This window comes from Euprymna scolopes, chromosome 22, assembly GCF_053919585.1.
Source record: "Euprymna scolopes isolate OS-2025 chromosome 22, ASM5391958v1, whole genome shotgun sequence".
NCBI classification, from domain to species: domain Eukaryota; kingdom Metazoa; phylum Mollusca; class Cephalopoda; order Sepiida; family Sepiolidae; genus Euprymna; species Euprymna scolopes.
In genome coordinates, this window is record NC_136503.1 from 48,665,273 (window position 1) to 48,678,232 (window position 12,960).

General features: G+C 29.9%; 2 protein-coding genes across 6 annotated transcripts in view; one reads left to right on the top strand and one right to left on the bottom strand.

Moving 5' to 3' along the window:
• The window catches only part of LOC145243429 (double-strand-break repair protein rad21 homolog A-like), a 73,473-nt gene extending 69,848 nt beyond the window's left edge, over positions 1 to 3,625 (bottom strand). For 2 of the 4 annotated variants that reach the window (XM_080106316.1, XM_080106314.1), the window contains exon 1: positions 3,417 to 3,625. The gene's annotated coding sequence lies outside the window, so the exon portion shown is untranslated. Of the gene's footprint in view, positions 1 to 380; positions 630 to 3,416 lie in introns of those variants that run through there. The other 2 variants (XM_080106317.1, XM_080106315.1) reach the window with 2 other exon arrangements.
• Positions 3,626 to 6,817: 3,192 nt separating this feature from the next.
• Positions 6,818 to 12,960, top strand: part of LOC145243426 (uncharacterized) — a 163,357-nt gene continuing 157,214 nt past the window's right edge. The window contains exon 1 of one of the 2 annotated variants that reach the window (XM_080106312.1): positions 6,818 to 6,982. In XM_080106312.1, coding sequence (XP_079962438.1) covers positions 6,944 to 6,982 — 39 coding nt within the window. In that variant the 5' untranslated portion in view covers positions 6,818 to 6,943. The remainder of the gene's footprint in view (positions 6,983 to 12,960) is intronic. The other variant, XM_080106310.1, reaches the window with a different exon arrangement.

Consider the following 12,960-nt stretch of genomic DNA (forward strand, 5'->3'; position numbering starts at 1 on the left):
ATCATAAAAATATCCTGACTAGTATATTTAAATAATCAAACCTTATTACAGTTTAACTTGTTAAATTGGAAAGGAACTGAACTATTCGGTCGATTAAACGGAATAAAAAAAGCTGCGAGTGAAATCTTTTGAGTGTTTGTGTCTATTTATATTTTGTTTACAAAAATTGATAGTGAAGGCCGAAAGAAAACTAGCTTCATTTCAAGTCTAGGTGGATTAAAAAGATGAAATGGGGAATATCTTATTGTAAGACTATTTTTATGATGACTCAATTTATTTTTAAGGAAGACTGGTGGAGGGGCAGAAGCAATAAAAAAAAATAAAGAAAAAAATATATAGAGAGAGATAGAAAAGGAGTCTTCAAAAGTTAGTTTGCTTACCTTATTTAGTAGATAAAGTATATTTTTAACACATCCATATTTTGCAAGTGAGAATTTAATTTGTAAATTAAAAGGGAGAAATTAAAAAGGGCAGTGGTATGAGAAAAGCGGACCTGCTGATATATTTTTTTTAATGGGCAAGGCAAATTAAGCGGGAATGCGCCTAGTATGGCTGTGGTTGTTGTGTATAAGAAGGGCCAACGAGCCAATGAAAGCGTTCTTTAGTAACTAAACAGAGGCAGCTGGATCAATAGAGGAAGGAGGAGGAAAGTAAAAGATTAAACAGAGTGTGTGTGTCTCTCGCTGTGGGGGCAGCAGAGTTATCTCCCATTAGTCGTATGACCCATTTTCAGAAAACCCAACATGACAAACATTATTATTAATGCTCCTGCTGATTATACACCGCCATCGCGATGACGACTACTGCCAGTCACAAAAAAAAAAAAAAAAAAAAACGATTTTACATAGTTCTCTCAGTTTGTAGAGACTCATTAAAATATAAATGCACACGGAGCAGGAATATTAAACATTTTAATGCATTTTAATTTAAATGATAAACTATATATGGTTAAAAATGTCAAAATATAAACTCTTAAAATTTTCCAATATGGATGAACGCCGAAAATCCTAAATAAATCAATAATGGTTCGTTTGTACAATTAAAAAGATTTATCTTTTATCGGGATAAAATATAAGGGTAAATTTTTTTTTTTTTTTAATGAGTCTTTAAATGTTTGGTTGGTTTGAATTAGTTTTTCTATTTACTCTAAAATAATGATTAGTAATAATTGCAATCAACAATTAGCAGGCTTCCATTCTTTCTTGTAATGTTTCTTGCAAGTTGGAGGGAAAAATCTCACGAAACCAATGTTTTTTTTAGAGGATGGTCTTTTATAGTATTTTAAAAATAGGTTTTTAATGTTTTCCACATTTTAAAACAGTAAATAAGTTGAAAGCTAAATCCTAATATTTTGTCTTATAAAATAAACTATACACATTCAATATAAAAAAAAAAACATTAGTCGAAGATTAACGGATTGGGTACGTTTTCAGCGTCCCATATTATCTTAAAAAAAAAAAAAAAAAAAAAAAAAAAAAAAAAAAAAAAAAAAATTCAGATCCAATATATCGAATGTACTTAGAGAACTTAGTATTTTGTTTTGCTATTTTTTTATTTTTATTTTTCCTGAATAGAAAAATCTAAATTTATAGAATTTGTGGTATACCGAATTTGTTCCCAATCGGGTGTTTTCGATTGCCCTTGTCCGATAAGAGGCGGGAGTAATTCTATAAAATTATATTGTAAATTAAATTTCACAAAATAATTATACATCGCAGATGAAAACAATGAAGGTAATAGTGGAGATATAATATTAGTTTAAAAGATTGATTGATTGATCTAGGTAAAAAACGCATTGATGGTAAATAATGGCGGTTTAAAAACAAAAAAACTAACATTTAAAAATTGGCAACAACAGGTTATAAAATCAAGGTAGTATTTGGTCGATGAATAGAAAATTTACGAAAGATTTTTCATGTTTCTGAATCACTTTACTGAAGCGGTTTACACTTGATCGTTAAATATAAGTAACATCTGGTCGATCTCGCGACGATGAAAAAAAACAAAAACAAAAACAAACAAAAAAACGGTTAACTAGGTACAAAAAAAATAAAAAAAATGAAGTGTTAAAACTAAATGGACAGCCGTACAACTAGCAAGTGAAAATTGGTTTGTAAAAACATTTTAATTGCATCTCGTTTTATGATATAATAATTTCATTACCAACTAAATACAAAACTCCAAAATGTAGCTGAATTTTTTTAACAATTATTTCAGAATTGCTGGTTTAATTAACTGATGTAAAGGGTTTTAGTTAAAATATTAAAGTACTTGTGTTAAAATACAGACCGCATTAAAATTAAAATTATTTTATGTTGTATTCTCAACGTTTCAGTCGATGTAATATCCATTCTAAATGATTCTGTTAGATTAAAAATGCATCTAAAGAAGGCCGGATGTGAGATCGGTCGGAACGTTGAGTATAGTAATACGAAAAAAAAAAAAGTGCTAATGCCCGCGCTATTTAAAAAAAAAATCGTATTTCCACGTTTAATTAAAGTTTTAATTGTATGTTTTTTTTAATCAATTGTAAGGTTAAAGTACAGATTAGGTACAAAACACCTTCCCCTCCCCGTGTTAAGAATGGATTTTTAAATTATTATTTTTTTTATTATTTCAGCACCGATCAAACATTTTCTATCTATTATATTGCAAAAAGTCTGACTATCGGCAAAACCGAACAGAAATTTAGTTATAAGGTTAAAAATATATAAATCTTCCATGTTGAAACGGTATGCACATGGTTTTAATTAATTACAGTATTACACGTACTCTATGTAAACATTTGAGTGTAAATATTTAATTTAAATTCGTACGTCATATGTTCATAAATTGCTCTACAAACATTCTTTCAGTTATTGTTATGAACGGGGGGAAAAAAAAAAAAAAATATATAAAGGAAAATCGAAATACAAATTTTAAGAGTATTGAATAGGTCAAGAGAGTTCAACTAGTGACGAAAGGAAAATTAAAACATCTACACGCGATTATGAGATAAAATAAACACTAAATATTTCGAATATTTTTTAATAAAATAAAAGCATTAAAAAAATATATAACTATTAAAACAAAAAAAAGTAATAGAGATTAACATCACCATTTTTTTTTATTCGTTGACCTTTCTGGTTTACTTCCAGTAAACTATTAAGTTTAATAATGGTTTAGTAATAATGTTAATACATTTTAAAAGGAAATTATCTCACTCCCTCTAAGACATATGTTTATATCTGACGCTACTACTTTTGAAAGAGAAGAAGGAAAGAAGAAAAAGGCGAGCAATAGAGAAAAAGGCGACGAATGTAAAAGCAAACTATGGGTGTTTTTTTTTTTTTTTTTAGGTTAGGACCTTGAGACGACGAAAATCGAGACGGAGCGGCAAAATTATTATCAGTAGCCAAATGCTGATGACTACTTACCCGATTGTCTATATGCAGTTAACTCCTGGTCACCTACTTAACAACATTCAATCAACATGTATTGTAAAATCCGGCGGGTGATTGCTAAAAATCGTAGAAAAAAGCCACATAATTAATTCCAGACAGATTTCATTTTCAAAGATGGCGTCCCTTTTGTTTCCCGCCCAAACACGCAGTTCGAATGCGGACGAATCACCCAATCGCAATCCGCGGCGTCGACAACAGAAAATAGTTCCAACTTTGCCCCCTCCCCCAAATAAATAAACCACAAAAAAAATAACTTCCTGATAATCTATTTATTAAATTAAAAAAAAATCTATTTATATATATTCAAAGAAAATAAATAAATATATGAACAAACCATCATAGAGGAAGAAGAGAAATATAAACCAACTGCGAAGAAATAAGAATAAATGCTGCCCAATGAAATTTAAATGCGCGAATTAATTCTACGTGTTAAAAAAGGTAACCACAAACGAATGTAGGTCAAGAATAGGATAAGATTCGTTTTATTTTTAAATAAAAGTTAATTTCCAAATAATAATAATAAAAAAAATTATATTGAATGTAAATGTTTATTAGGAAAATATAAAGTATTATTTTAAAAAAAAAAGAAAATAATCAAAGTTTTGCACGTTGAAAAAATAAAAAAAAGTACCCGTGTTGATTTTTAGGGCGCGTTCTAAATCTTAAAGTTATCCCTGTAACGCCCTTACAATGTTGAGAGCAAAACTCATTTTGTCTCAAAATTAACTTTACCCAATAAATCTTAATAAAATAAGCTAAATGCTTAAGTTTTGAATTAGAATTATGGCGACAAGTGCTGCTGCAATTATTACTACGTGTATGTGATTTGTTGACGACAAAAGTTAAACATTAAAAAAAAAAAAAAAATACATTCGGTAAGAAATTGAACATGATACACATTCAAATTTCACTTATTAAAATTTTTAATGTATTGTATTATATCATCAAGACCAACTTAGGAAAATATATGAAACTGTAAAACATTTAAAAAAGAAATCATTATGTACGAAACAAACCCCACACTCACTAGTGTTCTTTTTGAGAAGTCTTCAACAGAAATTTATTTATTTTTTTTTTTTTTTAATGTCGATTTAAAATATTTTTAAAATATAATTTTAGGACTTAACTAAAAAAAGCAAAATAAGAGTTAATAAAATATTTGATCGGCAAATAGGGATATCTTTTTAATACTTTATTTTATGGAAGTTGGAGAGGAAAATATTTTTTAAAAATAAATACGGGATTTAAAAAATTAATTTTTATGTTTTTAATCAATTTTTATGATTATCGAAAAAGATTTTTAAACTAAAAAGGGTGGGGGACATTATGTAAACAGGTTACCATTAGCGTTCCAGTAATGTGTCACTGATTAATACCAAAACTATCTGAATAAATTTATCTCCCTTAATATACTAAAAATTGGAAATTGGTGAATCTAAAGCTGATTATTTGAGACATCAATAGTTTGAAATAATAAAAATAAACGAACATAATAGTAGAGTCTGTCGTACGTATGTAGGAACATTAGATTTTCTTCCCTCGCTTTTTTTTTTAATTCAACAATCCCGCAATGGTTCTAACAATATTTCTATTCTATTTATAAATATTGTTATCCCTATAATGGTCTAACCAATTTAATTTTCCTCTCCATTTGGGCATAAATAATTAAGTTAAATTAAATACAAAGAGTAGTTAAGAAACAGAGATGAATCATCAACCTTTTATACAGTGTCGCTTCTGCCCGCCATAATAATAATAAAAGACTTGATTTTTTTTTTTTCGGTTAAGAACCCTTTCTAATGAATTATAACTGGTTAGATTTAAATTTATTGAATTTATCATTAATTTGAACCGTTATGCAATGTTTCATAATATTATTTTTTAAATTTATTCCCATTTGAACGCAGACCTAGTATCACAACATATTTTGTATCCATGACTACTACTACTATATATGCAATCACGAAAGAAAAGTTAACGTAATAAATAAATAAATAAATAAATAAATTTAAAAAAAAAAAAAACGATTTGGAAGAATTCATTTAACAATGTTATTTTTTTTTTAATGCTATCAACCTAAATGGCTAGATTGTAAATACAATTTTTAAAAAATTATTCACTGAGCAGATTTTTTTTTTTTTCTGTTTTAAATTCCGAAATGACGAAAACCTGAAAAAAATGAATAGATTAAAAAAAAATCCTTTTAAATTAACTTAAATAAAAATATACATTTAAAAAAATAGTATTGCGAATAAAATCTTTTGAGTACATGACGGCTGATTTAATTTCTCAATTTTGTTTGTAAATGTCAGCTGGATCCTTGGTACGAGCAGCACCAGCTGTGGTGACTTGTAGTGGCTAACTTTAACTCTTCTTGTCCCTCACCGAGGCTGCGGTATGTGTGTTGTGCAACTATTTACTGGCCTCCTCACGAGGGCATAGTTAGACACAGGGCGGTTTTAAATGTATGTATGAGGAGGGGGAAATCCAGCTCCCCAGAAAGAAATACTATTCATTAGGACACAAAAATGGCTCAATCTAGAAGGATTTCTCCCTCACTGACCATGACCAAGTATACGGAGTTAGTTTCCGACCAAAAGGCTAAGGGAAATGCAATTATATTTATTTATCTTTTACTTCCTATGGAGAGTGGATGTTACATGAGATCGAATTTGCCTCACCCCGACTGGGGAGGGAGCACTTTGACCGTTGCAAAATATGTGATTATTCTTCTTCCCGTCGGCGTTTCCCTAGCGACCCGTAATAAACCAATTTTTCCTTACAAGTGAGGTATGGTCTTCTGGGACAGAAGAGAAGAAACATATCCCACTCTGATATAAATGCGAGGTCCTGTGCAAAGTAATAAACTTGTATATTTACTAAACGTGAACATTTTTTGACTAACACTAAAATGTACTTGTCCGTCCCCACATTTTTTATTTTTTTTAGAGTAGAGATATTTATTTTCTAGATAAAAAAAAAAGTATGACTGCAAGATAGTATACTTTAAAATAGACACTTATTAAAAAAAAATGTCTGAATTCAAGGAAAATGTGGAGACTACGTAGTTTAAACAAAGTATTTTTTTGAAAATCATTGAGTCTGAGTCAATATTACTTAACAGTTTTACTTTAGAGTCGGTACTCTTTAGCGTTATATGCAAAGAAGCTTTGTTTTTATTTCGCATTAGTGTTTATTGAAATTAAAATCCAAGTGATTTTTTTTTTCTTTTTGCAAGAGTATTTAATATATAATAGATTGCAAAAGTTGAATTTTAATTCTCACTTCCATAGAAAAAGAATTCCCACACTAAAAACCGCCGTTCTCTCTAATAAACGGAACTTCCTCCTGCTCCGGCCGTCTTCTCTCCTCCCACTCTTGTGTCGTTCGTGTTTCTCCTTTCATATGTTTGGTTGCCTTCCCCAAAGCTACAGGTTCTAAATGGCCGTGTTGGGAATTTTACTATTATTATCCTTACACCAGTGATATGGAGCAGGAAAATGAATCGGACGAACTTAAGCAAGGCAAACTGCAACCAGGTAAAACACAAAGTATCTCTTAGGACTTGTCTCATAGAGAATGCGAATTTACGCTGCGACATGAAATATGTTTGTAACTATTGTTCCGTGTTGAAAAAGAGAGATCCCCTTTTCCCCAAAGAACGAGGGGGAAAAAGAATGAAAAGTGGAATAATATTTATTTTTAAAGCTTGCCATTTTTAGCGTGGTCTTTCTATATAATTATTTTCAGAACTCTGTTTCAAAATTCACAACAAAATTAAATTTGACCAATTTACCAGAAAATAAGTGATACTTTTGTATTAAATGTTGTTTACTTTTTGTGCGAACATTAAATGAAAGAAATTCGTTTTTATATGAAATAACATACAATCATTTATTTTTTTCGAAAACTATTTTTAAAATAATGAAAATAAAACCTCTATAGAATTTTAATAAAAAAGAATACATTTAAGTTGACTTTGAAACTAAAGTTGTAAGAAATTGTAAATTTCACATTGTCAATGATGACTACATCATTGAAAAATGCTTGATTTATGGGATTAAAAAATGTACCTTGTTTTGGTACCTATGCAGAATACAGTTCGTGCTGAAATAATAATATTACATTCTGCATCACCAACATTATTTAGAAACCCATTCTTAACATGGGGATGGGGCGCTTAGAAAACTATTCTGTACTTTCACCTAACAATTTTAGGTATTTTTACGACCTGCCCCAGCGTAGTATAAACACCCCCCCCCCAACCACCCCATGTTAAGAACGGCTTTCGAGGTTGGGCGTGTTTATTCCGAAAGCCGTTCTTAACATGGGGGTGTTTATAATACGCTGGGGCGGGGCACAGTGCCACTGTGTGGCACGTCGTAAAAATTTACTCAATTTTACAAAATAAGATACCGTAACTATTGCCATTGGCCTTTCATAACGACACATTTTCATTCATAATATTTGGCGACAAAATTTACTTACAATAAATGTTTCATGCCGTTTGAAACCTATGTCGAAAAAAGAAAAAGACACTTGCTTTTTTTTTTGTTTTGCGTAGAAAACCCATTCATTCTTAATTTCCTAGCTTTTGTCATGTGATTTTTAAACTTGTACATATAAACTTGCTTTAAGTTGAATATCAGAAAAAAAAATCGTTGAAAATTTCTAATCACATTGTAACAAACATTTGTTTTATAAGTCATAGGTATTTTCTTGTTTGTCTTTGACTTTCAATATAGACTCTTAATCTTGATTCTTTACAGCCTTAGTTGATGAATTTGTAAATTTATTTTTTAAAAATCCGATTTTTTTAATAAATTTTTGTTCTGTTGTCCCTCCCCCTTATTTTTGAACCGGTATTTGTTTTTAACCTTCACTTTTCCGTAGAACTTCATCCGGTAACTTTCAATTATTGTCTCATGTTTTTGACAGGTGGTCGTTAATTTGAATATCGTTTCTTTTTACAGTGTTAAATATTAAACAATTTTTAACCGACCTTCGAACTTTAGGATAAAAGTGTTAATGAAATAATGCTCTGTAGAATAAAAACGGTTTTTCCATTTTTTTTTCATAGAGATTATATTTAAAAAAAAAAAAAGACTTGATTTAGAAATCTTAAGGACAACCCCTGGTGTGAATGTGGTGATGACTAATTCTAGCTAGGAATATCTTAGACAAATCAAACGTACTGTGGCAAGGGTGGCCATAGCCCCCCCCCCCCTGCCGAATTTTTTTTTTTTTTTTTTTTTTTTTTTTTTTTGATTGGCCTTCTCCCTAATTTTGTTTTGTAAAACTTTTGTTTGTCAAAATAAAATATATAAATCAATATGTTGGATCTGAGGAGGTCGTCTTCCCAAGCATTAAGTCGTCCATTTTGTAGGGTGGATATGGTCTCGTTGCTTGTCACCTGCGGAAGCGCCCCCATTCCCGAGGAAGTGTCTATAGGTCCTAGGACTATACAGATATTTTCTAATTATTCGAACTACTATTCTCATTTTGGTTTGTTATATTATAAAAAAATCAACATGCGAATAATAGTATATAACTTATATTCACTATATTCCGGCCTATATAGTTGTCGACTTTCATGTGCATTTTTTTTTTTCCGAATTTCGGACCTTCCAAACTCAACCATTACGCCCATGGTCCAGGTTAACAGCGTTGTAAAATAACCAGTTTTAAGTGAATTTGTGGGTTTGTATTACTGTACACATAGATTCAAAAAAGTTGTAAAAAAACAAATATATAACAAATAAATATTATCAAAGGCAAGATAAGTTACTTTTCTACCAAACTGGATATAATTTTCGTGTTTTTATTCAATTTAACATGTTTCTTCAGCTCGAAAAACATACTGTGTTTACCGATGTATTCGAAAATTCAAAATGGCGGCCGACTCTCTCTTTAACACGGTAAGTTTGGGAAAAGGTGTTATAAATAATAAACTAGACAAAATACTGTTAGAAATTTTCTCAATATATGTTACCGTGACATAACTTGACATATATTCGGTGGTTTTTTAATAGCATTTTGTCTAGTTTATTATTTATAACACCTTTTCCCAAACTTACCGTGTTAAAGAGAGAGTCGGTCGCCATTTTGAATTTTCGAATACATACATCACATCGGTAAACACTGCATGTTTTTCGAGCTGAATAAAGATGTTACATTAAATAAAAAACACAAAAATATATCCAGTTTGGTAGAAAAGTAACTTATCTTGCCTTTGATAACATTTGTTATATATTTGTTTTTTGACAACTTTTTTGAATCTGTGTACAGTAATACAAACCCCAGAATAATCTACCTCCGTGGGTGCCGTTCGAAATTATATTATTGAGTTCCAAAAGAGGTACCTGAAGAAGGCCGGGGGTTACATCGACCGAAACCGTACTTTGTTGTAAAACTTGAGGGGGGGGGTATGATGAGAAATCGAGTTATATGGAAACTGACAACTCGGATGTTCTCCATGACTATTTAGCGGACCTATTTCGGCGGACCTGAACGTCGAACGAGAATCGGTGAATTCACCCCCTATAATTTTTATAGTATGTTTTTTTTTTTTTATATATACTACACTGGGTTAGGTCATAAAAAAATTCCAACTGCAGAATATCGGTTAAAATTATGTGGGGATGGGGGTGATTCTCTTTCAGGTCCGCCTAATATTTTTTATTTTTGGGTACAAATGTAGAATACGGATCGTGTTGAAATAATAACGTAGTTTTAGAAACCTATTCTACACATTTGGAGACGGGGCTTTTTTATCACTACTTACACTTAATTTACTAAACGAGATACCGTAAAAATTGAATTTAACTTGAAAATCCTATCTAAAAAAAAAAAAATTACTTATGCTGCAGAGAGTGATCCGTGTTGAAATAACGTTATTATTTAAAAAGCCATTCTTAACATGGGGAGGGGAGGGTGTTTTGTATTCTGTACTTTAACCTTACAATTGAATATAAAAAAAAAAAAACATAAAAGTAACTTTAATTAAAAATACGATTTAAAAAATAGCGCGGATCAGTAAGTGCATTAGCACACACACACACACACACACACACACAAAGCACGGTCAGTAAGTAACCATTATTATTTTTTATCATCTTTCAAGTCTTAAATATTTCCTTTGATTTAATTCCCATTTTTTTTAACTGTTTACTTCACATTGACAATTAAAATGAAGTTTTGGTAGTCGTAAGGAATGATCACCCAGAGGATTTCAGTACTTACAAAGTGAGTTCCGAGTATTGACGGAGAATCTCTAGTCCATTTTAAAAATTGTCGAAGTAGTTTACGATTTGAAAGTCACCAAGGGCAAACGACACTAAGAATGCGGATGAAGTTAAGATTTTAAAAAAAGTAGGTATTAAAACTACTTTGGCTATTTTCGAAGCTTTTAATTCTAAATTATTTTGATCATTTAATATGTAATTTCTCTTTGGAAAGGTCTTTTTACCATCTTAATTTTCGAGTTCTCTGTTCTTAATGTGAAAAGTAAAACCAAAGAAAACTTATTTTGGTGCTTTGCTTCTATAACCTAGACTCTCTCATACTTCAATAGTACTAACCGTCTTTGTATGCAGAATCCATGCAGGTTCACTTTCGAATTGGTATTCTATTTTGTTGCTATATTCCTTTTATGTTGAATGACAATATAAATTTAATCCTTGTTGAAATTAGCAACAAACCCAATATTAGATTTGTCATTCAATATTCATTTTAATTAACTTTTTTCTTTTTCTTGTTTTTTTTTTTTTTTTAATATATAATTTTCTCTGTTGACATTGTTACAATGTTTTATATAAATACTAAAATACCAGTCTCAAGACAGGTGAAATTCCTCGAACATCAATTATGTTTCCCTGCAAAGATTAAAATCAAGGTTTAGGTGTATCATCAGAATTTTTGTAGGAATTTTTGACACTCCTAACACGAAACTGCGAATAAAATATAAAAAAACTCGTAATTTCTCTTTTAAAAGTGGGTTGTTTATTTTCTTTATGGATTATACTTCCAAAATAAACTATTAAAGTTGTATAAAAAGTAATAGAAATATTTTTTTTTATTTAAAAAAAAAAACAGTAATGAAATTAATTGAATGTTACGAGTTCAGTATTTTTCAATTTTTAAACTTTAAAAATCTATCAATTTTTCTATTGATTCTATTTTTACGACATTTTCAGGGTCAATGTGAAATTTTATGCTCTTTCCAAATCGAATATAATATTTTAGACAAAAGTTTTTTTTTTAAATTCACGCTCCCCCCCTATTTTCACATGTCTATTAAAAAGTAAATAATTAATTTACTCATCGAAGTTTCATATATCACAAATTGAAGATAAAAGATCAATAAATAATATATTCAAATTTAAAACAAAAAAAAGTAGTGTTTTTTTAGAAATTTACCTGTAAAGTCCGAAGTTTAAAACTTTTTTTTTTTAAACAACGTTGTTTGTTTGTTTGTTTTTTAATGAAACCTGGGTCATTGCTCCTTTAATTGAAATAAATTAGGGTTTGAATTACATTTTTCGAGTAGCTATAAGCTTGGAAAGACAGGGGGTCGAATTAATTCACGCCTCCCATTTTGAAATGTCTATTAAAAAGTAAATAACTCACCGAAGTGTTATATATCACAAATTGAAGATAAAAGATCAATAAATAATATATTCAAATTTAAAACAAAAAAGTAGTGTTTTTAGAAATTTACCTGTAAAGTCCGAAGTTTAAAACCTTTAAAAAAAAAAAAAATACTTTTTTTTTTTTTTTTTTTTTTTTTTTTTTGATAAAACCTTGGCCCTTGCTCCTTTTAATTGAAAAATAAAATTAGGGCTTGAATTACATTTTTCGAGGAGTTATAAGCTTCGAAAGACAGGGGGTGGAGTTATTCAATATTTTTCACGAAATTTCTGACACACCTATTAAACCTTATGCATACAATTTTTATTCCAATTTGGATCAGTCATTTACCTGATTTAATTTTAGAAAATGTTTACAATTTAGTCTGAAAGGGTCCTTAAGAAGACATTAAAATTCGGGGAATCTTGCTCATTTGGTGTGCTGTGACTATGGATCAAATTTAATGTAAATCTGAAATATTTGAATTTTCAAATCAGAGGTTGTGCCTATATCATGCCCTCTAAAAACCCATTTAAAGGACTCCAAATAAACTGAAATAAGAGAATATTTATAAATTGATGTTTAATAACGTTTTTTTTTTAAATTTCACAAAAAAAAAACAAAAGTATCTGAATTTCACGAAGGGCTTCCATCCTCTGTTTGACTAACGGAATTCGCTGATTGCAAACTAATGCCGCGTCCTTCAATCAAGGGCTGTCATAGGTGACTTGTAGTTCTTTGTAGAGTGTCGAGCCATACTTAGAAAGCTTTCATTATCTAGAAAGATACTATGTTTCCAAATTTTTGAGATGAAGATTTGTATTATTTGGATTCATCGGACTACTGTTCTCATCTTGAATATTATCTTCACGTTTCGGTCGATGTAACC